A 26,024-nucleotide genomic window follows, 5' to 3' on the forward strand; every position below is an offset into this window, starting at 1 on the left:
TTCTTTCACTCAGGATAACGTCTTCATGGTTCATCCTTATTGGAGCATGTTCAGAATTTTTTTTTTAGGGCTGAATAATTCTCCATTGTATGAATATACCATTGTTTGTGTATCCATTCATCTATCAGTGGTCACTTGGTTTGCTCCCACTTTTTGGCTATTGTGAATAATGCTGCAGTGAGCATTGGCGTACAAGTATCTGATTGCATCTCTGCTTCCAGTCCTTTGGGGTCTATACCCAGAAGTGGAGTTTCTGGATCATATGGTAATCCTGTTTAATTTTTTGAGAAACTGCCATACTATATTCCATAGCAGTTGCACCATTTTACATTCCCATCGACAGTGCACAAAGGTTCTGATTTCTCCACGTCTTCACCAACACTTATGTTTTTTTATAGTAGCCATTCTAATGGTATGTGGTGGTATGTTGCTTTGTAAATGGGAAAACCATTAGTATGTTTGCACGCAGACAGAAAAGGCCCCGTAAACGGGGAAGCTGGTGCTAACAGAAAGAGAGAGGAGGGTTGTCAGTGCAATGTCCTTAGGTGAGGTGAGGTGAGGAGGGCGGGAAACTAAGTTCCTGTGCAGAGAGGAGGGCACCTTTAGCCAGCAGCCTGGGCGCTTATCCACAGTCACAGGGGAGAGGGCTGAGGATCTGGGCACAGATGTAGGCAGGAGGGTACATGTGGGGGAGAGCCTGACCATGTTCTCTTGTGTTTATCTTCTCTGTGAAACAGGCAGCCAGGTAACCAGCTGGAGGTAAGGGTGGGGTGAGGCCAGAGGCGTGAGAGAAGAAATGGTGTGAAATAGTCTACCTAGGAGTGTGGGAGAGCATGTGGTGGGGTTGGCAGGCTGGATAACAGCCCCCACAAAGACATCCACATTCCAATCCCTGAAATCTCTAATCATGCTACCTGGCAGGATCTTGAGATGGGGAGATGAGCCTGCATTACCTGGGTGGGCCCATTGTAATCACACATGTCCTCGTTGGGATGCAGAGGGAGATTTGACTACGGAAGATATTACAACGCTGGCTACGACGATGGAGGAAAGGGCCACAGTCAAGGAATGAAGATGCTTCTAGAAGCTGAAGGCAAGGAAATAGATTCTCCCCTAGGGCCTCCAGGAACAGACTCTCTTCTAGAGCCTAACAGCCCTGGCAACACCTTGATTTTAGATTTCTTATCTCCAGAACTGTAAGAGAATAGAGAATAAATGTGTGTTGTTTTAAGCCACTAAGTCTGCAGCAATAGGAGACTAATACACCAGCAAGGGTGGAGGGGGACATACTGTGACTGCTGGGTGGCACCAAGGAACCCCTTAGTGTTTCATGATCGTGAAATTAAAGCGAGACCAGCCAGCATGGTTGACTGTTTTGGTCTTGTCCCAATACAGGCGCACAGGGGCACAGGTGCAGGTGTGGCAGGCACAGGATGTTGGATTTAACGAGTGAGGACAATAAAGCAGTAAGAAGACCAGAGAGTTGAGGGTGCATGCAAGGGATAAAACGAGTGGCCGTAGTCTTTCTGTCAGATAAGACAGGAGAGGACAAGGGACACAGGGCTCCTAATGAGGGAGAAAGACAGAAGTAGTGTTGGGGTTGGGGGGTGGGGGTGAGGGAGAGTGGGATGCTTGAAATTGAGAAGATGGTGTGGCTATCAATAACGACACGTCTAAAGCAGGGCTCAGCAAACTACAGACCACAAGCCAAATCCACCTGCTGCATGTGGGGTCCAAGTTTTATTGGAATACAGTCATACTTGTGGTATAGTAAGAAATCTATCTGATCCTTCTCCCCAGTTCTTGGTACAGAGTGCCTAAAACCCTTGGAATTTCCTGAGTGATGAGAGTGTCTTCTGTCATTCACAAGGAGCCCCTTTTGAGCACACCTGTTTATGCTAATGAGGTGACTCAGAATGGAGCTGGTCACCAGGAAGATCAAACGATTAGAGCGTGGGAACGCTCCACCTCACCTGAGGACCTCTGAGAAGACGAGGGGGCTGCAGACGAAGCTCCATAGAAACTCAAACAAACTGAGATTTGATGGTTGCCTAACAAGCCAGGAGGGTGGTGCATCCCCACTCCCAGGGACAGAAGTTCCTACACTCAGGACCCTTCCGGACCTGGCCCTGTGTTCCTCTGCATCTGGCTGTTCATCTGTGTCCTTTACAACAAACCAGTAATGTAAGTAAACATTTCCCTGAGCTTTGTGCGCAGTTCTAACAAATGATCAAACGCCAAGGGGCGGTCATGGATAGCCGCCGATATGACAGAGGCACCGATGCCATCCTGGACTTGCGGCTGGTGTCAGAAGTGGGAGCAGTCTTGTGGGACTGCGCCCTTACCCTGCGGGATCTGACTCCATCTTCAGGTAGTGTCAGAATTGAGTTCAGTGTGTCAGACACTTTGTCAGCGTTGCTGAGAACCGGGAATTGCTCAGTGGGGCAGAAAACTTCCCACCCATTCTTGGACGTGTTGTGATGTATTGGCCTTCATGCTTCAGCAGCAGAGTTGAGTAGCTGTGACAGAAACACCCCTCACCCAAGCCTAAAATATGTATTCAGTGGCTTTTTACAGGAAAAGTTTGCCAATCCTTGGTCAAAGGTGAGTGGCTGAGACAGGGTAGAGGGCAGGGCTATGGGAGAAGAGGACGGGATATCACCAACAATGAAAATTGTTATGTTGAGGTAGTGACAATGAGTCTTGGAAGGAGGGTGAGTGACCCAGGGGTCCGCTGAGTGAATTCAGCGGCCAGGGTCTCTCCAGGCCTCTACATGAACTCCCTTTGCCTGCAACTTCCTCTCCACCCCTTATTCTGGAAGTCTGCTATGCCTCAGGAACAGGTCAGAGATAATTTCCAGAACTCTCCTCAACCCCCTGGCTGTGCCTAGGACCCTCCTCTGTAGGCCTTCTCACCCCTGCTTATCTGAGCACCCAGTGAGGGGTCTCACAGGCGTGACCCAGACTGGGGCCTCCTGGAGACCAGAGCCTTGCTCGTCTGGTGAAGTGCTGGGTGGGTTGTATGTGAAAAAGCAGATATGCAGAGACTCCACCTTCACCCCAAGAACAGGCTGAGACCAACATGAAAGGGCATGTGATGAGGGCTACATGGAGCCCAGCTGGGTGCTTCTGGGCAGGAAGCTGCCGTCTTACTGTTCACAGGCCGAAGGGAGCAGGCAGGTTCCCAGCAAGGGGTTGTTGTAATAGGGGTGCTTCCAGGGTCCAGCCAGAACATGGTCTTGTGAGACTCCAGTGGCCGTGACCCCATCTCCCCCTATACATTGGTGGTAGGCAAGCAGGACCATGGACAAACCCCAGCTCAGACCTAAAGCCAGAGCCAGGGGTCAATGTCTAAAACAAACGAAAGGTTTATTTATAAGCAGGAATGCTGCCCAGTACACACTGCAAAGTCTCATTGTCTTGGGATCAACGCAAGCTGGGAACTGAGGTTACATCCACAAAGGGTTTCCTTTTCATTCACTTCCCTGCTCTGCTGGGGTGATGGCAGAGGCCTCAAGTCCTCCCAGGACTGACCACCAGGGGGCACATGTGCTCCATGACAGTGCTGGGTCCAATGTGGGCGGAGGCTCTGACCAGTCCAGGCAGTAAGAAGACATCTTGATTTCCGGGGCGGGAAGCCTCTCTTGTCTCTATGGTAATGGCTGGACACTCCAGCCCTCTAGAAGTTCAGCTGCCAAGTTCAAGTCCAGTAGAATCTTTCAACAAGGGATCCAAGTACCTCGGATCCAAATGGTTTCTCAAGGAGCCCCCGTCTCCTTCCTTCCAGAATCTGGTGAAGGCCACACTTGCCCACTGTCTGTAGGATGTGGACAAGTGTGTTTGGGAGGGGCTGGGCTCACTCTTTAAAAGGTAAGAACCTCTTGGCAAAACTGTTGGCTTCAGCTGCTTCAGGAAAGCCATTCAACCTGATGACGTTGGCTACACAGACCCACAGCACACGACACACACACACACAGACTGGCTCTCAGCATCTCACATCCACACGGGCACAGTACCAATGTGTCCCCACAGCTCCCCTGGGGCCTGGGACTCCAGGAACAGCAGGAGGGGTTCAGGGGGAAACAGGAGCAACCCCTGGGAGGCAAAGGAGGAAGGTCCAGGCTGAGGTAGGAGGAGAGAGATGGCTGCAGGGCCTCGGTCATCTCCAATTCCTGAAATTCCCTGATAGGAAAAGGTGTGGCCTTGGAGCCGCACACCAGATAGTGAGGGAGCACACCAGATAGCCAGGGAGCGAGGAAGGGCTGGGGCTGTGAGTAACCTGGAGTGAAGGTCAAAGGCAGAGGAGGCAAACTGACTTGGGTTTTGTTGTTATTGGCTCATTTGCCTCCATGGTACTTACTTTTGTTTTTGTGTGTGTGTGTTTTTATTGCCACATGTTAAAATTAAAAGGTTTGCTTGTAGAGGTTTGCCGTCTTGCCCAAGTCAGGGCACTCCTTCAGGTTGCCTGCCTGGGCCCTCTCGGTGTCTGATTTTCATGCCATTGTACAAGAGGTGGAGCTAGCAAGAATGGATTTGGAGGTGGTGCTTTCTAAGGATCCTTAGCTAACCCAGGGGACCCCCTTCCCCTATAGAGGTTGTCACCCCCTCCCTGCACAGAGCCATCTGACCTTTGACAGCCCCGAACCCTCACTGAAACCGGCCCGCAGTCTTTGCATTCAGGCTAAAGCACTGCCCTTTCGCCACTGCCCCTTCTCCATGGATGACTCCAGCAGGCCCCTCTGGAATGCAGGATGCTGGGGGCTCCCAGGAAGCCAGAGCCGGTAGAGCCCAGAGATCACAACAAGGGCTTCAGAAGCCAAGTTCATAGGACCAGCTGGGGTGCAATCTGGAGAGGCAGGGGCTCGCCCCAGGCTGCCCAGCACAGCCAGCCAGCCTTGCAAGAAGGACGCACACCGTGACAGGAGAGGTTCTCCACGACTCTCCCTGCCTTGTCCTTCTGCCTGCAGGTGAGAGGAAGGCTGAAGTTGTGGAGGCCACTAAAGGAATTTAGCCCAGAAAGAGCCAGAGTGCTGGGGGCCAGGGGCTGAGAAGGCCCAGGGGTCAGCCCATCTCGGCTGTGATGCAGCCACCTCGGCTGTGAGGCGGTTAACTGGGTTTCATCCCAGCATCGGGCACTCCGAGGGGCAGGGGCTTCTCCTCCGGGCTCTGCAGCAGAGTCTCTGGGGCCCCTGGCTGGGACCCAAAAGGGCACTCCTCCTTGGAGAAAGGGACCTGCTCATCCTTCAGGGAGTCTGAGGAGCTGGCGTCCGTGTCCCCCATCGTGGAGCTGGCCTGGGAAGGGCACTGAGAGCCATGGTCGGAGCTGCTGCAAACATTCACGATGCAGGTGACGTTGACCTGGGTCCCGTGGCTGCCAGGGGAAGACTCTGCACAAGATGAGAGAGGGTGGTCGGTCAGGGGTCCTGGAGTGGGGAGGTCTTCAAAGCCTGTCTCCTGCCCCAAAAGGCAGGTTAAAACACGTGGGAAAGAGCACGGAGTCAGGAGCCAAGAGGCCCCAGCTCCAGCCCAGCTCGGCTCTGTGACATTGGGCAAGTCACTTAATAGTTGTGTGCCTCAGTTTCTTTATCTGTCAGATAAGAATACCCAGCCCAACAGAGCCCATAGAAGGGAGGAACTGATTATATAAAGCAGGTGAAGGAGCTTCAAGAACAAAACATTCTTCCCACAAAGAAGCAGAGAAGTGAGCAGGAACAGGAATCGCACGTTACAGAATAGTGGTCAAGCAATGAAAACGAGGCCCTTTCCCGTAACTGCTACAAGGAATCAGCACTGCAGGCCACACCAACTGGCCCATCATCTGTATCTGCCAAACGATCGCTCCTTTATGGAGATTAAGCACTGACCCTGAACTTGTCTTCATTTGCAGCAAATCTTTTTCCTCTGGCTAGTGCTGCCTCTGCGATTTCATAAATCTGGGGTTCCAGAATGGGGAGGGGCGGTAATTTGTCCTCATCACTGAGATTGGAACGTTTGGAGCTCTGCAGCCTGACAATCCTGGGTTCGAATCCCTGGTCCGCCCCCATGAATTTGGCCAAGTCACTTAACCTATTGGAGCTCCCATTTGTTCAGCTATAGAATGGATATAATGACCCTGTCCATCTCCTGCAGGCAAGGACGACTGTCTTGCTCATGGCCACATCTCCAAAGTCTGACTGGCTCCTGGAGATAGGGTGACATCCTCAATGAAGCCGGGGTTGAACAATGGCCCCATATATCCAACCACCTGTTCATCTCAACCTGATTCCACCCCCGTCTCCTACCCAACCCACTTCTCCCTGTCTCTGTTCACATTGCCACCATCCACCCAGCTGACAGACCCACAACCTTGGACTCTCACACCCCACCTCCAATCCATCAACAAGCCTTGCCTGGTCCACCTTCAAAAGAGACTTCAAGTTCACCACCTCCTGCTATCTCCCACGCAAATCTCCATCCACCCCCACCGGGACCAGTGTGAACAGCCTCCACCTATGTCTTGGCTTCTACCCCACCCCTCTGCTGTCCGTTCTCCACCAGCAGCCAGAGCCCGCCCTTTAAAACTCAGCAGATCACTTCCTGGGCTGTTCAAATCACCGTCCTCACCAGGGCCTAGGAGGCGCTGCAGGACCTGCTACCTGCCTTCTCCCGCCCATTTCCTGCTGCTCGAAGATCTTGGCTGGGTTCCTTCCAGACACATTCTCCTCCCTGCGGCCCCTTGAGTCCTCCAAGCCTCAAGGCCTTTGCGCATGCTGCTCCCTCAGCCTGCAGAGCTCTTCCCATGGCTCACTCCTTCTTTTCGCTCAGGCCTCCGTTCAGAGGGGCCTTCCTCCAAGTAGCCGCCCCTGATTTCCCTTTCTAAAAACATTCATCTCCTGTCCCATCCATCACTCCCTGTGTCCCTCCCTCTGCTATGATCTCCAGGGCCCTGGCTCCTCACACTGTACAATCAATTTCCTGGGTTGCTCACTTGTGTCCCCCCACAAGGCCCTGAGCCCCGGAGGGCATGGACTGTTCCCTACTGTGTCCCTAGTGCTTGTAACAAGGACACGTGAATGAATAAAGACCAGCCCATAAGTGTGTTTTGTTCTTATTGGTGGTTGTGTTTTCAAATAAATTGGTTGCCAACATTTAAAATTCAGGAGTTTCCATTAAAAATATCTGGATTTATGGCTGCCCTGGGGAGCCAGATGTGGGAGATCTGGCCATCAAGGGTCCACATACCTGAATGCAACTGGCAGGAAGGGCTTCAGGGTGCAGGTTCGCCCCCACTTTCTGGCCCAGCCCCTGCGGACATCTGACTGAATTCCTTAACTAGTTGGTGAGGGACCAAATGATAGATAAGCCAGGAGGCGAGTGGAAGCGGCTGGGTGCACAAAAGCCCCACAAAAAGTGCTGGCTGCTGCTGCTGCTGACACTGTGGGACCGACTGAATGCCCAAACGGATGTGGTTGTTTATTTTCCAGTCCTCTCCTCAGCCCTGCTCCCCTGACTCCAGGGGCACTGAGACGAGGATGGAGCAGCGAGCTGCTCTACTCAGAACAGCCCCAAACAGGCCAGGCGGAGGGAGGGCTGAAACCATGGGCCGGAAGGAAACTTCCACCCTGAGCCACCACAGCCCCCAAATGTCACCCAGAGTCACCATGGCCTTTGCACATTGTGAATGAGACATTGCGGGGGCGGACAGGGGGACCACAACGGGGCACAGCATGGGGTTTACCCGTTCCCACAGTGGAGAGAGGTGTTGGGGTGGGAGGGAGAGCAGGGGAGAGCAGAAGCCAGAGACGCAAGTGGGGAACGAATAGGGAAGGGGCAGAGGTAGAAGGATGGGCAGACACGGTCAGAAGTCCATGCCAGGGCCGAGAAGGAAACCACACCAGAACAGCCATGGAAGAGGTGTCGCTAAGGATTGGAAAGATGAGTCCAAAAGTTGGACAAAGACCAAGAGTTCATATTCGAAGCTCATTCATTTATTCAACAGACATTTCAGGCCACCTGCTACGTTCCAGGAACTGACTCAAGCCCTCCCTCATGGAGTTTTCAGGCTGGGGTGGAGACACTGACAGGACATCACACTGAAGAAGACGGAGGGCTATGATGGGAAAACATCAATGGGGCACCTCGTCCACGTGGGCTGCCAGGGGAGGAAGCAACACCTGGGCCGGATGACAGGTAAGAAAGGGTGTTGCGACCCTGCCAAGGAGCTGCCATGGCTCATGTCTAAGTAAGGAAACAGGCTCGGCGGGGTTAAGGAGTCAGCTCAGATTCTCTGTCACAGAGCAGCCAGGAGGGCTGTCTGAGGATGGCCATGGTCATCCCTTGACTTCCCACCAGCCAGCACTGCCATGTGAGAGGGAAAGAGGCCAGTCAGCAGACTTGACCTCTTACTACAAAACACACCCAAGGAAGCTCCAGGCTTTCCGGGGAACCTTTACAGGGGCCCCCTCCAGTGTGGGCACTGGAGATGCCAGCCAGGGTGACACCTGCCACCATCCATCCAGGACAAAATGCAAATGTGTAAAGGAGGCAGGGGCTTCTCCAGACCCTACACCCTGAGGTCCCTGGGGCCTCAGGCCCAAAAGGACCGGACAACGAGCCACAGTGAGTGGAGCCCTGGAGCCCAGGGGTGATTCCTGGCTCTACATTTACTAACTGTGTGCCCTTGAACAAACTGTTTAACCTCTCTGGGCCTCAGTGTCCTCATCTGTAAAATATAATCAATATTAATATAATAATAGCATATTAAAAATACACATATATAATTAGAATACATTATACAATAACTATATAATACTGTAACATTAACATGTAATGTTATTATGATATATATTATAACAGACAGGAAAACTCCTTGCCTGGACATTGGGGACTCAAAGGACAAGTTGGAATTATCTAGAAGGAAGGGTGTTCCTGGGGAAAGACCCGACACAGGCAAAGATGGAAGAGAACTGAAAGAAGCTTGAGGCTCAGTGTTGCACCTGAGGGCAGTAGGGGGGCGAGGCTGGAGGGCGAGCCAAGGCCAGTCAGGCAGGGTTTCGAAGGCCCTGCTAGGAGCTCAGGCCTCAATCTGCAGGGGAGGCCCAGGAGGCGATGGCTCAGACAGAAACCAGGGAGAAACACGAAGGGGAGATGAAGCCAGCTGGGCGCCCGCCTCTTACCTGAGCTCCTGGAGCTTGCCTGGGCCTCCCCAGCACAGCCGGCCTTCCCTGTGCCTGGTGCCTGCGGCTGGGTCCTGCTGGGCGGCTTGTCTGCAGTGCTGGCCGAGCTCTCCAGGGAGCTGCTGCTGGAGCTGGACGCCGTGGTCAGCAGGTGCTGCTGCTCAGGGCCGGGAGCACCCCGGGCCGTATCGGCAGGCAGGTGAGGCTGGATGGGGAGGAGCGGAGGGACAGCGGTCAGGCCATCAGCCAGCCCCTCTTCCTTTCTCCTTCCCACCACCATCTGCACCCCATGCCATGAACACTTTACAGTTTACATGGCGCTTCTGCCCACACCCACACATTCTTTCCACACGTCGTGCTTTCAGGGCATGTGGTTCTCTATGGTTTCTGTGATTAGCATCCGGCTGCCCTACTGGAGTGTGAGCCCTTTGCAGGACGGGGCCAGGTAGCCCTGTTCACCAGTCTTAGAGGTGGGGCAGGATTTTCATCCTTTTTTGCAAAATGAAATAGAGGCCCAGAGAAGGAGACTGACTCTCCTAAGGTCACCCCATCAGCACAGGGCGATGTGGCCCAGCCTAGCAGCCAAGACCATGGACTCTGGAGCCAGACATACGAGTGCAAATCATGACTCCATCACTCACTAGCTGTGTGACCTTGGGTAAGTTACTTAACGTCTCTGTGCCTCCATTTTTTCCATCTATAAAGGGAGAATAAAAAACCTACTTGTGAAGATTGTTGTGAAGGTTGTTGTGAAGATCAAATGGCTGAATATTTGTAAAGTGCTCAGAACAATGCCTGTTAATAGTAACCTCCATACAAGGGTTTGTTAAATCAGGGGTAGGCAAACTACTGCCGTGGGCCCAGTCTGTTCTGCCACTGTTTCTGTACAGGCTGTGAGCTAAGGATGGTTTGTACATTTTTAAATGGTTGAAAAAAATTTAAAGGCTACTATGTCATGCCATGTGAAACTCAAATTTTAGTGTTCATAAATTACAGTTTTATTGGAATACAGCCAGCCACTCCCATCTGTTTATATACCGTCTGTGCTGCTTTTTCCCCACAACCACCGCAGGTTTGAGTAGTTGTGTCAGAGACCTATGATCCAAAAGCCTACAGTATTTACTACCTGGCCCTTTGCAAAAAAAGTTTGTGAGTCTTTTTGTTCGATCAACCAATCCAGTGCAGAGAGCCTTTTTAGTTAGGACCCTCAGCTAAGCTGCCTCAGCAACCCGCCACAGACGCCCCCTTCAGGTTGCTCTGCGACTCCTCCTAATGCCTTTTTCTCATAAAACATAAATAACAACAATAATCATACTAATAAAATATTAGCTGACATTCAAGTGCTACCTAATGCCAAATGCTGTGCCGACGTCCTTCCGACACTATCTATACTGATATTTCCAACAGCCCAGTGTCGGCCTCACTTTGCAGATATGGAAACCGAGGCCCAGAGAGGTTGACTTACTTGGCCAAGGTCACACAGTTAAGACGTGGTACAGGTGGGCTATAAACCATGATGCCTTTCCTGGGTGTCTGGGGTTTCAGGGAGGCTCCAGACACCCATGCTGAATTTGTTGCTTGTCCACACTAACTGGCACACCAGCCCTTGCCTTAGGGTTTTGATAGATCTCTGGATCCCAGAAAGAAAGGAGACGAAAGGGTCCGAGTTCCCACCCAATGCCCAGGATGAGAGGGTCCAGGGTAGGATGACAACTGAGGCAAAGTGAACTGCTGGTCAGACACTCTTAGCACGGTACGGGGAAGTAAGCGTTAGAGAGTGAGTCTGCTATGGGATGAGGGGGCACAGGCACAGCAGACCCCCTCCCCGGGGAAGACTGAGACCCTATGGCCTCACTCCAGGAGAAGCTACAATTCCAGGTGTGCTCTAAGCAGTGGCAGAGTACCTGATCCCTCCTTGGACTGGCTAATTCCCACAGCCTCTGGGGCCCCCAACCCCACCCACCAGGGCTATGGCCTCTCGAACACCTGAGCCCTCGAGAGGAGCCCTCGCTATCCTGAGCCAGCCCATAGCCTCTTAATTTGGGCTGGAAGGATCCTTTGCGAGCTGTCCCAGTGAGGCCATGGGAGCCCAGAGAGGGTGAGCCCCCTGCTCATATCACACAGCTAGTCCACGGCAGGGGCAGGACTAGCCCACATCAGTGTACCAGAGCTGCTGGCTTTCCACTGCATCCTGCCTCCCTGGTTCACCACCCCCAGCTTTGGAGGGATGGAGGGCATTTCAAGTTCATGTTGAACCTTGCCCAGGTGGTCTGCCCTTGGCCACTGGACCCCACTCCTAGCCCTGCTCTGAGGTTTGAGAGGCGAGGGGAGGGAGGGAGAGGGAGAACATCCAAAGGTCATTCCTCACAATGCACAAAGAAGGGGCTTTTGGGGCCCGTGTCCCGCTCCTCTGGTGGCCAGGGCGAGGCAGAACAGAAACCCCCAAAGGTCACAGCCCGCCTCCCTCCCCTCAAAGCCACAAGTTATAAAGTTCAGGCAGGCTCTGATAGGGCAGATGCATCCTGAGTCCTGTTCCTTGGGCTGGGACCCCAGTAAGAGGGGGTACTGGGTATTGAGGGGTTTCATGCAGAAAACAGGATCCCAGCCAGCCAGCCAGCCCGCCCCTCTCACCTTCCTGCCCCTCACCGCCCAGCCCTGCCGTGGGCAGAAGCAGAGACCCCGGCAGAGCCACTGGCTAGGTCCTCCAGGTTCCCACAGGGTCTGTGTCTGTCAGCACGTGTGAGTGCGTGTTCCTGAGGCTCACACATCTCTATATACAGGTGTGAGGATATATGCAGTGCACACACACGTGTGTCTGTGTGTGTGGGGGAATGTGTGCACATCTGTGAGAGGTGCAGTTAGCGTGCGTGCCGAGAGAGGCACTCCTAGGTTTGCGTCCCAGGCCACTCTCATTAGCTGTGTGACCTTGGGAAAGCTATTTAACTTCTCTGAGCCCAAGCTTGCTGGGCCATAAAACGGGAGCAATAATCATACTGTGCGTCATAGCATGGCTGTGAGAATAAATAACGCTCAGGACTGTGCCTGGCATACGGACGTTCAGCACCTCCCAAATGTCTGTTCTCATCAGTACAAGTGAGCCCGTGAACGACCGTGTCTGTGGGGGTGACTGTGGGTGAGCTCACACAGGTGGATACGTGGACCCTTTCTCAGCAAAGGGAAGCCACTGTCCCGCCACGCCTTGGGGTCACTTCTGCAGCAGGAGGGATGGGGCGGAGTTGAGTCGCACACGCTCCACCCCAGGACCTAGGCCTGGGGCATTACCAGGCAGCCTCGTAGCAGGGACCACTGCCAGCCAGCTGAGGAACAGAGTGAGGCACAGGCTAAGCGAGGGGGCGCGGGTGGGGGAGGGAGTCTGGGGACTGAAGGGCACCTGGGAAGGTGACCAACCTCCTCCGGCAGGCCCTGGTGGGGCTAGGGGTGTTTTGGAGTAGCCTTGAATGTCTGGCCTGGCAGAGCCTGCAGATTCAGATTGAGTTTCAAACCTGGGCTCTGCCACTTATCTACTGGTCTGACCTGACACAGGGAACGGAACCGCCCTGAGTCTCAGTTTCCTCATCTGTAAAATGGGGGTGAGGGTACTGTGTAGCTCATAGGGGTGTGTGCGGATGCAGTGTCACCGCACAGGCAGAGCCTGGCACGGGACTCGGCCAGTGGTACGCGGGACCAGCTCAGATCTGTGCGTGAGTCTTCCCAGCCCCACGCTCGATGAGGTCTGGGTAGCTTAAAATTGACCACGGTGGGGACGTTTATAACACAGAACTGAGCTAACACGATAAAACAGCGTTTTGGGTTTTCAGTTACCAGCACCCCACTGGCCTCTACACACAACACTCAACAAGAAATAGCTGAGTTGCTCATACGCAGTGGACAGAAAACTCAGTGAAGGGAAAGGGGAAGCAGAGGCTATGGGGCCACACCCGGGACATCTTCACTGCACTGAGTATTGGGAAACACTTGGTGGGAAAGAATGTGGCAGCTGGGCTGCGCGGTTGGAGCCTGGAGGACACACTTGCTCTACGTGTCACCAGGCAGCAGCCGTCAGCATCACTGAACAGAAGCCAGAAAAAGGAAGCAGGGGCATTCGCACCCTGGGGGAATGAGGAAGAGTTCGAACTCTCAAACCAATGTGTGTGCCTGCTAAAATACTGTAGGGCCGGCCCTGAGCACTGGGCCAGGAGTCCAGAGACATACTGCTGTGTGACCGTGGGCAAGTCACTTTCCCCCTCTGCCCTCTTGGCTTGTCAGCAAAATCAGGACATGAATTCAGTCTCTGGTCCGTACCAAGTCCAAAGCCCTGTGTAAACCTCAGGCACTAGGCCGCTCAGGGCTGAGCTTTTCCTTAGCACAGTGGTTCTCAACCGGGGGTGATTCTGACCTGCAGGAAACATTTGGCAATGTCTGGAGACATTTTTGGTTGTCACTCCTGGGAGACATCTAGTGGGGAGAGGCCAGCGATATTGCTGAACAGCCTACAATGCACAGGAAAGCCCCCTAAAATGGTATTACCAGCCCCAAAATATTAATAGTGCCCTGGCTGAAAAACCCTGCCCCAGCAAGATGAGGGACACGGAGGGAGTTCCTTGGGCTCTGTTTCCTCATCAGTAAAACTGAGTAAAAACCTTACCCTGTTTACCAGATACAGGATTACAACAAGTCACCGTGTACTGGCTTACGCCACACCCTCGCCCCTGTCCTCCACCACGGAGGCTGAGAAAGCAAAGTGCCCCCTTTTCCAGCCTCCCTTGCAGCGAGGGGTGGTCACATGACACCATTCAGGCCAATAAGACAAAAGGAAAAGTCTACCCGGGACTACTGGGAGAACACCGTAATTTCCTGATAAAAGGCACCATGGCTAGAGTGGCCATTTCCGCCTCTTCTTCACACCTCAAACATATGAAGTGGTGCTCACCCTCTTTAGACATGAAGCCACAAGCAAGAGAACAAAAGCCAACACACTAAAAATGGCAAAGCCTGCGGCCCTACTGGCCTCTCAGATGGATGCAACTGAACTATCCCAGTAGCCATCAAGCCCTCGACCTCTAGGTACCGTGTTTCCCCGAAAATAAGACCCAGCCAGACCATCAGCTCTAATGTGTCTTTTGGAGTATTAGAGTTAATGATCCGGCTAGGTCTTATTTTCGGGGAAATACGGTATATGAGAAAAATAAAGCCCTTTTATTTGAAATCACCGTTAAGTTTTTGATTACTTGCAGCCAAATGCCTTCCTAATGGAGAATTGATAAAATACTATGTCAGTGTTGTGTCTCTAACAAAAGTCCTTCACAGACTCTATTAAAAAAAGATCAAAGGTGACCTGCTTTGGTTGAAGTGGGAGGACGCAGGGCTCAGCCCCCTAGCCTTCACCTCAACCCCAGAGATGTCCCCTAGGGACCTCTGTGGACCACCGGGGTACCCCAGCACTTAGTTTGAAAATCACTGCTCCATGAGCAAGGGCTTTGTAAGCACCACAGAGATGCTGAGAACTGCTGCCAGCTGACTGAATGGCACAGCCGTGCAAGCTGGGCTGACCAGCACTGTTTCTGTATAATGGTGAGTAAACACAGCCACAAGCAATTTCACGTCTGCCCCAAGGTCACACCACGGGTCCACGACCACGTGCTTGCCACTGATACCACTAACCCCTGCTGCCTGATGTGGCATTTCACATTCAGCCTCCTTTCTTCGCCCATGGAGGATTGCCTACCCCCAAGGACAGATGCTGGCTGGCCTTTCCGCAGCCTCCCAGGGCTCAGCCTCACCACCGGACACTAGATAGACCAACTTAATCGAATTTGCTGCTTCCGGTGAGACAACCCAGCCCACCAGGAAGGAGAGCAGGGGAGGAGGAGAGGGAAGGCAGAGGGTACTCACCACCTTGGCTTCTCCTTGCACGCAAAAGGGCTTCTCTGCAAAGAGGAGAGAGGGGACAAGTCAGGGAGAGTGACTTCCTCAGGCCACATCTGTTCTAACTAGGATGGCAGCACGGGGCCCAAGCAGTGCGAGTAGGCCCAGCCCTGGGAGGACCGATCACCTACCAGCCAAGATACACAAAGACCCCACACCCAACTCTCCAGCTAGCCTGACAGTGTTCCACTCCCCTCCACCACCCCAACTAGTTTCCAGCCTCCCCTCCTTTGATCATGCCATGCTCTCTGCGTCGCATGCCCTTTCCTTCCTGCACACATGCCCCCATCAAAATTTTACCCAGCTCAAATGTCACTGCTCCAGAATGCCTGAATACCCCAGGATTCCCAGACAAGAATCCTGGACTCTTACCCCCTCGAACAGCCCAGATGGTGTCTTGCCTTTCAGTAGATAAGTTAGAGGAAGTGCCTTCTGCCACAGGCTTTAAGCTCCTACAGAACAGAGACTACCATATCTGGCTTTGTCTGACCCCTGAGCTCATAGGAGGCCCCCAGCAAAGCTTCCTGAACAAGTGGATGAATGAATGGGTGGATGAAGGGAAGAAGGAATGGAATCTTACTTTTCGTCTGGGTTATGATGAAACAGTTCACCAGCCCTATTGCTAGCAGTCCCAAGGCTGTCACGCCCACAATCAGTCCTAGAAGGAAAAGTGAAGCTCAAAACAGCTGCAAAAAGCAAACTCAAATGTAGCAGGGACTCAGCAGTTCCCCCAGTGCCCAAAGATGGCTGCTGTTGTCACAGGGGAGGGGCAAGCCCAGAACACAGGTCTCAAATTCAATTAAAAAAAACAAACCCAAAAGTGTGCCGAGCAATACATGTCTGTGGGCCATATTCAGCCCAAGGGCCACAGTTTGAGACTTGGGGCCTGATTAGTCCAAACCCCAGACAGAGAAGCCCAGGAAGTGACCCGGCCCAGCCCACTGTCTTCACAGCCTAATGGGTTCATTAGAACCGGCGGTCAGGAGACCACCTCCACTTTGGGATGAAAGCTGACCCCTCCCCTCCCGACCCAGGGATTCTTAGTGACAGCACCAGGTCTTGGGATATTCTAGTCCTACCCAGGACAGTACATCCAGCCTACAGAGGGTTCTCAGTAAGTCTCTGAGATGGGAGAGAGGGAGGGAGGGAGGGAGAGAGGGAAGGAGAGAGGGAGGGACGATGGCTGAATGGGCCCTCTTGTGACTTACCAATTGGAAGAGAAATGTTCCCTGTGCTGAGCTCTTCAGTCGGGGGACTTGGGACCATTGGGAGCAGGACAGAGGTACTTGGAGCTGTGCTTGGTCCTGGAGTTGGCTCCCTCTGTTGGGATCTCGTGGACTGAGGCTGGGGCACGAGGGCTAAGCTTGGGACCACTCTCAGGGGAGGGTCCCCAGGTGTGCAGACCGCATCCATGCTTGCAGTGCCAGGGGTGGCCACCGAGCTACAGCTGGGGAGGAGGAGGCTGGGTCAGAAGTCAGCAGAGGACAGAATGGCTCAGGGCGGCTGGGTTCACTTGTGGAAACCAGGCCAGCGGGCAAGGGGCCCCGCAGCCAGGCCGGGGGAGTGCGCACATGCGCCCTGCCCTCTTTCAGTACTCTGCCTTCAGTCTTGACATCCACGGAAAAGCTACTGTTTACCGTGCTCTCGGGCCTGGGACCAACCCACTGACGGATCCACCCCTCCTGGCACTGAACAAGGCTCGGCAATGCCTCAACCCAAGGGAGGGAATGGGGGGATTCCAGGTAGCACGGCACAGCTACTCTATGCTCTAGACCCCACCATCACCCTGGGACAGCCCCTCCCTGCTCCTCCAGAACCAAAGGACTCAGCCACTCACTTCCGGTGGGGCCTGCAAGTATCTGTGGATGAACTCGTGTCAGAGAATGTCCCTGGGGCACAGGGCGCACACCGCACATTTGACATTGAAGTTCCTGCAAGGAAAAATTAGAATCTGTCACCAACTCAGATGTCCCATGGATCAGATAGGCCTTGCTACTGGAGCCCTAGGGGAGGTCTTGAGGGGCCCACAGACCTCTGTCTGCACTCCACCCCTTAAAACACACACACACACACACACACACACACACACACACAGCTGGGCAGTTTGTCCTTTAACCAATTCTAGTGACTTCCTGGTCTCCAGGGTCACGCGGGTTCATCTTCCTGTGGCACCACCTGATTTTCCAGTAGCTTAGGGATTAGTTTGATCCATCTCTGGATCCCCAGGGCCCAGCCCACAGTAAATGCCACAGGAACAATGGAGGAAAGAATGAGTGGGAACATGTGGACAGATGGGCAGCTGGCACCTGGCTGCCACTGACAACGTTCCCAAGCTGGGTTGATGAGTTGATGCCCATAAAGGAGAGACCCAAAGGGGTCCCCAAGGCCCACCGGCCCTGGCGCCATACCTGGTGTGACCACACCAAAGCCGGGGGGACACTTGCGGTGACGTACACACTGCCGGCACCCTTCCAGACGCTTCAGCGTGCAGTACCAGCCTGGCTCGCAGACGCATATACGGTTCTGTACCCGAGTGCAGGCTTGAGTTTCCGTCTGGCCTAGAGGAGCAAGAAGGCAGCCCAGGGTCATTCCTGCCTCCATCAACCCTGCCCACCACCATGCCACTCTGCCCTCCCAGCCCCAGCCAGCCTACCACCTGCAGAGAGCTCTGGTCTCCAGCAGGCTGGTGGGCCCCACCCTCCCCAGCAATGGGGCAAAAAGAACACTGGCCATGGAGTCCCAAGGACTCAGTCTTGTTCTGGCTCCATCACAGCATAAGCAACCAAGCCTGCTCTCCAAGGCACAACTTCCTCTACTCGAAACTGGGCACAGTTCTCCCACCGCTGCTCTTGGCCTGCCCGCCCTATGGAGCTATTGAAGAGGATTTGGTGAGGCAGAGGATGAAAATCCCACTGATGAAGGGTAAAGAACTGTACCCATGCAACCGCATGCCGTGGGGCATGGAAACAATGGGTCTGGGGTGATCCCAGCCAGCTTTCAGCCAAAGGGGGCGATGTTGAAGACCACCCCTCTCTCTAGACCTACTCACCAGAGCTGCAGCGGGATCCACAGCTCAAGCACTCAGGGACCCAGTTCCAGAGCTGGGTGTATGTGCTGTCCTCGCAGGCGGTACACACTGTATCTGAGGTCTTGGTGCAGAAGACTTCTGCACGGAAACCTAAGAAAGCAAGGGTCAGAGGTCTCAGTGGGGTGGGGCTTCTGCTCAGACCCTGGGCTCATCCACTGTTCCCCAAAATCCCCGAGTTCTGTAGCCTAGCTGGGAAGGCTCTTTAATGGGGTTCCAACTACTCTATCGACCCATCTCACCTCTAGCATGTACCACGTGTCACTCTATCTCTGAGCCCCCACTGCTCTTTCCAGATGCCTGAAATTCCACCATTGGAACTACCTGTTGTTAGTCAACCACATTTTAGTGAGAACTGGTTTGCCAGCTCCTTTCTTTATATTTGGCTAAAATTATCCACCTGGGAGTATAAACTGGAGGGAAAAAAAGGCAGTAGGAATGTAGTATAGTTCCTACCAAGGCCTGAGGAAAAGGCATGCCAGGGGATAGGATAACACCAAGGCAAACCTTTAAAGAGTTTTTCTGAGCCCTGAGCCCTACGCTGCCATATTCACTGCTGTGCTAATCTAGTAACTTCTTACAAAGACCCTGCCAGGTAACAGAAGAAAGAAGAGTCAGTTCCCCTGGAGTCTCATAAAATAGCTGTGGAAGGTGACAGGTCTATATGTGCCTGCCCATATCTCAAGCTAATGGCTCAGAGCCCTCCAACGGGTTTCTGGATCCTACAGAACAAAATCGAAACCCCTTACCACAGCCCCTGCTTACTTACTCAGTCTGGGCCACACATTGGCCTTGCGATTCCTCAAGTTCACCAAACAGTCTCCCACCTCAGGGCCTTTGCACTTGCTGTGGCCTCCTGCTTAGTATGCTGTTTCCCGCATACTTGCATGACTCACCCCCTCCCCTCCTGCAAGGTCTCTGCCCAAGTGTCAGCTCTTCAGAGGCCTTCCTGGACCACCCGGTATAAAACATGTCCTACTCCATCTGTCTCTACCTGCCTTCCCCTGCCTTGTTTTCTTCACAGCACTTACTCTCTGATAGGACCACACATCTGTTTCCTTTGTTGGTTCATTTGTCTGTGCTTCTACTGGAATGCAAAATCCATAAGGGCGAGGATTTTGTCTGCCCTGCTCTCAACTGTACTCCCAGCACTTAGAACAGTGGCTGATACTTAGTAGGTGCTTTATCAATATTATAGGAATGAATGTATAAATGAATGAATGGACAGACGACAGTGGGAGCTGGGCCACCCAGCTTCCCCAACTGGGGCTAGACCTCAAGTCCACCATCTATGAAATGGATAAGCATTCACTGATTCAGTCAAATATGTACTGAGCACCTAGTATGTGCCAGGCGTGGTGCCAGGTGCTAGGGTTTCAGTGGAAAACAAGCCCAGTCTCTGTCCTGGAGGAACCTACAGTAGGGGTGACAAAAGAGGAACCAGGCCACAATAGCACAGGGTAAAAAGAGCTGCTGCCAAGGGAGACACCAGAGACCATTGGAAGTTCAAAAGAGGAACCACCAGATCTAGCCAGGCAGTATAGGCAGGCTTCCTGGAGGAGTGGGAGATCTAAGCTGAGGTCCAAAGGATAAATAGGAGTTTATCAGGGAAAGGGAGTTGGGAAGAGGGAACAGCATGTGCAAAGGCCCAGAAGCAAGAGGGAGCATAGGGCCAGTTCATGGAACTAGAAGATCCGTAAGAATTGCGGGCTATGACCCTGCCCCTTAACCCTCGTACACACACTCCCTCCAAGGCCTTAGCCCCCAGGGACCCAGCCAGTCTGAGGGCCAGCGTCCCGGTGGCTGTCCCTCACCAGGGGGACACATGCTGCAGCACATCTGGGTCTTCTCCTCATAGTACTCTCTCTGCTTGCACAGGTTTCCAGTCTCCGGGGCATAGGGGGTGAATGCAACCTGGAAGGGGGAAGGAAGAACAGTCATCAGCTTGGCCACCTGTGGATTCTGCCACACCTGACGCCCAGAGCCCCACCTGTGTCCTGCAAGTGTTTGGTTCTCTCCCTGCTGGGGCTCTATCAAAGGACACAGGGACTTCTCCCTTTGGGAAAGGTGGTGGAGGTAAAAGAAGGGAGAGTCCTGCCTTCTTTCACCTTCCCTCTTCCTCCTTCACACACGCATGTCTGCTGGTGGAGGCACTGAGGCAGCTCGCCGGAGGGGGGGACTGGCTCCTAACAGTGCCAGGGGCGGACACTGGGTCCTGAAGCTGGCCGGAAGGCAGTGGCCTCACTCAGAGAACCACAGAGCTCAGCGTCACGTGGCCCTCCGCCTAGGATGTTTCCCCTTCCCTCCTTCCTGCACCCGGGAATCACCCCTTCATCCTTCCAGCGGATTACTGCGTCCTCTGGGAAGCCCTCCCCACCTGACTCGGGTTCCCCCTCTTCTGGGCTCTGAACGCTGGATATAACAATCATCGCATTGTGCTGAAATGGGTGACCTACTTGTCCTCCCATCCTGTGTGGGTGTGCATGCACGCACATACACACACTCCACGTCTGCAGAGCACAAGGCAGAAACGACGGCCTCATCGTCTCTAGACCCTCAGCTTCCAGCACGTGGCCCACGGCAGAGCTGGTGCTCAGTAGGTACTTATTGATGACGGTCACAATGACCATTTCTTGAGCACTCACAGGATGCCAGGTGTTGTCCTAAGTGCTCCAGGTGCTCTAGTCAGTGGGTACTGTTGCACCCACTCAGATCCCCTATACCAGCCGGGCACCCCCTACCCCACCCCACCTAGCTGCCATGAGTGTTGCCTGATTATGACTCCCAGCCTCCAGGAGGGACGGATGCTCTAACGGATGCTAGAGTTCATGCTCCAAACACACCCCTGCCTCCCCCGTCTTCCCCCATCCAGCTGCCCACCACCTGGGGGTCGTGAGTGCCAGAGCCAGGGTAGCAGGGCCCTTGGCTGGCCCTTGCATTGAGAACCAGCAAACAGGGACACCCCGCTGGCTTTCCTGCTTGGACTGGCAGGTAGCCCCAGACCCACGCTGGTGTCACAACAACCCCCAAGGGCTGGGGTTTCCTGTTGTGGAGCAATCTGAGGCTCTTATTGCCCCCATGTTCTTGCCCGAGCTGCGTCCTCTGCCTAGAACAGCCTGGTACTTCCTCTAGTAAAATTCTGTTTATCCCTTCTGACAGCAGCCTCCACGAGGCTTCCCTGCCCTTACCCCACCCTGACTCATCACTAGTACCCCAAATCCTGACCTTCCTCCTTCAGGGCTCCTGGCACACAGAGCTGTGCTCCCCCTAGATGGGCGCCCTCTGAGGCTGAGGGCTGGGGTGCCGCTGCTATTGCCCCAGAGCCTCGCATGTCGTAGGTGCTCAGGGGGCACTAATCGAAGCAGCAGCCTTCATTACAATGTCCTTTCCTGGAGGGGGACCAACCTTGGCACCAGAGCCATGAAGCCCAAACTTGGGAGCACCCACCATGCTGGCGGGCCCCTGAAGCCCTTTCCCTACCCCCACTCCCACCCCAGGCCCGGGGCCAAACCCCAGGAAGTCAGCTCTAGTGAGGATGAGAGAGATACTGGTGGCTGGCATGGGAAGTGGGAACCGTTCTGCATAACAGAGTCTAAGAAATAACTCCCATTCCAGTGTGGACCATAAGCTCGGCGCCCATGGCTGCACAGGCACACACGCACACACGCACACACACTCCATCCCAGTCCTTCCTCCCTCCCCATTTGGTCCCGGAGAGGCACCAGCCAGGCACGTGGAAGAAAGGGGTCGTGAGGCACCTCATAACAGGGCTCCTCACAGAACGGGGTGGGGCTCACTGCCAGTGACTAAACCACCTGGGGGGCCTGTTATTAATACCAAGCTTGGGTGGGTGGGCCCAGGAAGCTGTACTATTAAAAAAGGAAAGAGGCAACCTCCCCTGGTGATTCCACTACTTAACATACAGGGTTACCTGGCACCCACAGGGGGGCAAGAGGACCTGGGGTGGGGATGCACGGAGGAGACCCAGTGATCAAAGGGGGGAACCCCACAACCAGAGATCTCGTACCTTCTCCCTTGCACGCACTGTGGTGGAGGCCTAACTGCCCCCCCTTTACCCCCCAAAAAAATGGTCTTTCCTGCAGGCTGCTGCTGTGTGGCTTCTCCCAGGAAGGGGCTGTGCCTCCCCCCTCAGATTGCACGCCAGAGGGCAGGGAGGAACTGCACAGGATGGCCGGACCCTGCATCCCCACGAGTACCCCCTGCAGTAACTAGGGCCCTCACTCATGTGGGGCCAGGGTGCTCCCTGCGGGGCTGGGGAGACAAACACTCACCCCCCCAGGACAGCCCCTGGGGTGCAGCACAGGGAGGCCTGCCCAGCTGAGGGAGGATTTCTTGTCAGGGCCCAAAAGGCCTGATGGGAAAGGGCCCTGCCTGTGCCAAGTTTGGGCTTTCTCTCCACCCACAGGCCAAGGGTTCCTGGACCAAGGCAGGAGGCTGGGCCCCGTGGCCCCCAGGCCACTGCCCAGAAAGCCTCCACATGGCCTCCCCTCGGGGTCTTTTTCTGTTTCAGCTTTGCTCTCAGTGCCCTTCCCTACACTTCCTCCTGCCACTCTGTGTGATGGGGATCAGCCCTCGAGCAATCTCGAGGCCTGTTTATCCTCAGAAAGAAAGAAAAAAAATCAAAAAACCCACAGCCCTGTCATGGCTAAACAATGAGGAACAGAAAGCCCCTCAGCTGAGCGGAACAAAAGGTCACTCCCTCCACTGCAGGGCTTCCCAGAGCAGAGGCCTGGCAAAACCACAGCCCTGGGAGCCAGGCCTCAGGTCACCACAGGGGCCACACAGGCCCGGCATCCCTGGAGGCCCCCAGAACGTGGCAAGCAGCCTCTGGGAAACATAGGGCAATGGAAGCTTCCAGTTCTCTTGGCTGGTGCTGGGGAGGCTCAGACCCATGTGCCACCCACCCATCCACAGGGGAGCAATGACTGACATTTTAAAATGAGGAACTAAACGGGTGAGTAGTTGATTCACTCAGCATGTTTAGCAGACCCAAGCTTTCAAAATAAAGGGTCCCCAAGAAAAAACTTGGAAATCACTGATGAGCGTTAACCATCCATTAAAAGGCTGGACAATCTGTGACCCAGTGGGAGTGGGGGATTAGAGAAGATAGATGGTAGACAGGTAGATGGTGGACAGATAGGTAGATTAGACAGAGACTAGACAGATAGATAGGCAGGCAGATAAAAGGAAGGAAGGAGAGAAGGAGGGAAAGAGGAAGGACCATCTAACATCCAATTTGTGAGGCAGGTCTGATTGTGCCCATTTCCCAGATGAGAAAATGGAGATAGAAAGCTACTCCTTGTTCTCCCAAAGGCTCTGGGTCATGCCAGGGTTGGTGGCAGGCTGATGGAGGATTGTGCATAAAGCCATTGGGGCCCACCCCTCACCCACCACAGGCCTCAGAGCTGTCAGGGTCTGCGGCCCCATTTTCTCTCCTTGACATTGGCCTCCGTCCTCCTAGGACAGGAGGCACCTGTGCTCAGGAGTGCCTAACGTGCCCTGAGCACCTACTCCATCCCAGGAGCGACTATGTGAGTTCCATCTGGCAGAGGCTCCTCACCAACATTTCACAGGTGCTCAGCGAGGTGACAGGACGTGTCCAAGGCTACACCAGAAGAGCTGCATACTTTGCTGCCCCCTAACCTGGCTCCCTTCTCCTGGCTTCCCTCTCCCCTCAACACAGACCCAGGACCCCAAGTCCTTCCCACCACACGACCTTCACCACTCCTCCAGGTTCTCAGCTTTGGCACTTCAGGGAGGAAGGAAAATAATGGGACATTTGCTAAGTGCCTACTATGTGCCAGGCAAGTTTGCACACACTTTATAGAATCCTACTTCCACCCCAGAAAGCAGGAGGGTGTGTGCCCATTTCACAGCTCAGGGAGATTACATCGCTTGTCTGAGTTCATCCAGGAAGAAGAAGGCCAAGCTGGGATGCGACTCTTGCCCTGGTCCCTCTGCAGAAATCTTTGGTCCCTTCTCTTCCTCAGGACAGCTAAAGGAGCCGGCTCCTGGGATCCACCTTCCACCTTCGTCCCTGAGTCACTGCCATGCCACCAGCCATCATTCATACACTTTCACAGCAAACAGAGACCATGGTGCTGGCACACGCGTGTTCTCTCTGTCACTCAGGCTCTCTCTTACACGTATACACATGCACGCACGCACGCATGCAGGGGACCCCTCTTGGCCACAGGCCAACAGCCTCTGACCTCAGCTCTGACCTGATTCCCAGGAGACTGCCAGGAACCTCAGAACGAGCCAGTCTCCTGCAGCAGGCAGGGACATTCAGCACCTAAGACCCAGCTCTGCCCAGAACTGCCTGTGTCCCTGGGCTCTGGACAGGGCCCAACCTCGGGCTGGCAGCTCCTCAGCACCAGGAGGAGGGCAGCAAAGCCTCAAAGGAAGGAGTCCGTGAGCAGAGAGGGTTGGCCTCGCTGATCAGCAACTGTGCCAAGTGCTAGAAAGGCACGTGGGAGCTGAGGAAGTGGGGGCGGGATTGAAGCGCCACAGCTCAGGGTTGGCAGGAACCTCAGACATCCCAGACGACCTCCCATTTAATGGTGGAGAACGTCCAGGGCAAAGGTGGAAACGTTCACGCATTTACTCATTCATTTATTTATTCATTCAACGAACATACTGAGCACCTGCTGTTCCAGGTGCTGGGCAGACCGCGTTGAACACGGCCAAGTCCCTGCCTTGGGAAGCTGAGCTCTAGTGGGGGAGACGCAGACACACACGGTAGAGGAATGTGAGGTGGCAGTAGGAGCCCAGGAAAAAGGAAAAGCAGCGGGTGACAGGGAGAATGTGCTCGGCATGCTCCACGCACAGCCAGGAGGCCAGGGCAGCTGGGCCGGAGTGGGTGAGGGTGAGGGTGCTGGCAGACAAACACAGGGGCAGCACCTTCTCCTAGAAGCTTGCTCCAAGCCAGCCATCGTGCAGTTATTTACATACGTCACTGTCTCCCTGAGTCCTCATCCCGGCACCAGGAGATCGGTATGTACTACGATTATTGCTCCCCACTCACAGATGAGAACACTGAGCCTCAAAGAGGCCTCCTCAGCTCTGGCCCAGTTTCTTCCCTGGCATCAAATTGACACCTGTCTCCCCCACCCCAGGAAGATTGGATTTCAACCCCTCAGGTCTACCCCAAAGGTCCTCCCTCCCCCGCTCAGGTACTCCCCCTACTGTGGGTGGTAACTGGATTCTCTGTGCCTGTTTCCTCATCTGCAAAATGATGATGTGGGGCTGGTGGATGCTCTAAGCCCTTTCCAGCTCTGGCTTTTAAAGATGTGTGTCAAAAAGCTCAGCCCCTCCAGAGACCTCAGAAGTACTGGGTGGGTGGGCGGCCCACCCACACGAGAGGTGGAAAAACTGAATGAGCTGGGAGCTAGGGTGGGAGGCAAGGCTGAAGGTGGGTGTGGGGTGGGGCCTCCATGACCCAGCCTCTCCCCTCATCCCCTCTCCCAGAGTGAGGGCAGCCTGAACAGGTGGCCTCTGTGAGGAAAGGAGCCAGAGACGTCTGCCCTCCCAGGTGCATAGACACCTGGCATCATAGGAGGAGCATGAGGCGTAGATTACAGGCTCTGGGTGCATGTGCTAGTCACAGGGGACTTGGGACATCACTCTCTCTGAGTCTCAGCATTGCCACCATAAAATGGTGACATAGTGCCTTGCCTTGATTCCTCCTGGGTTGTTGTAGGAGCAAAGGCAAGAGGCCTTAACTTGGGTCTGTCATCTTCTCCCAGACGCCCAGGGGACCCAGGGGTGGGGGGAGCTCTGAGGGGCTGCACAGGCCCTGAGCTGGAGACTTGTGTCAGACAGAATGTTAGGACTGG

General features: G+C 54.2%; 1 protein-coding gene across 2 annotated transcripts in view; it reads right to left on the reverse strand.

Moving 5' to 3' along the window:
• Positions 1-3,350: 3,350 nt before the first annotated feature.
• Positions 3,351-26,024, reverse strand: part of TNFRSF1B (TNF receptor superfamily member 1B) — a 34,709-nt gene continuing 12,035 nt past the window's right edge. The window contains exons 2-10 of one of the 2 annotated variants that reach the window (XM_019756332.2): positions 19,980-20,079; positions 18,130-18,258; positions 17,489-17,638; positions 16,918-17,011; positions 16,289-16,527; positions 15,661-15,738; positions 15,048-15,082; positions 9,156-9,360; positions 3,351-5,387 (exon numbers count right to left, since the gene is read on the reverse strand). In XM_019756332.2, the coding sequence (XP_019611891.2) occupies positions 5,107-5,387; positions 9,156-9,360; positions 15,048-15,082; positions 15,661-15,738; positions 16,289-16,527; positions 16,918-17,011; positions 17,489-17,638; positions 18,130-18,258; positions 19,980-20,079 (1,311 nt within the window). In that variant the 3' untranslated portion in view covers positions 3,351-5,106. Of the gene's footprint in view, positions 5,388-7,945; positions 8,154-9,155; positions 9,361-15,047; positions 15,083-15,660; positions 15,739-16,288; positions 16,528-16,917; positions 17,012-17,488; positions 17,639-18,129; positions 18,259-19,979; positions 20,080-26,024 lie in introns of those variants that run through there. The other variant, XM_019756333.2, reaches the window with a different exon arrangement.

Source organism: Rhinolophus sinicus, linkage group LG06 (genome assembly GCF_036562045.2).
Source record: "Rhinolophus sinicus isolate RSC01 linkage group LG06, ASM3656204v1, whole genome shotgun sequence".
NCBI lineage: Eukaryota > Metazoa > Chordata > Mammalia > Chiroptera > Rhinolophidae > Rhinolophus > Rhinolophus sinicus.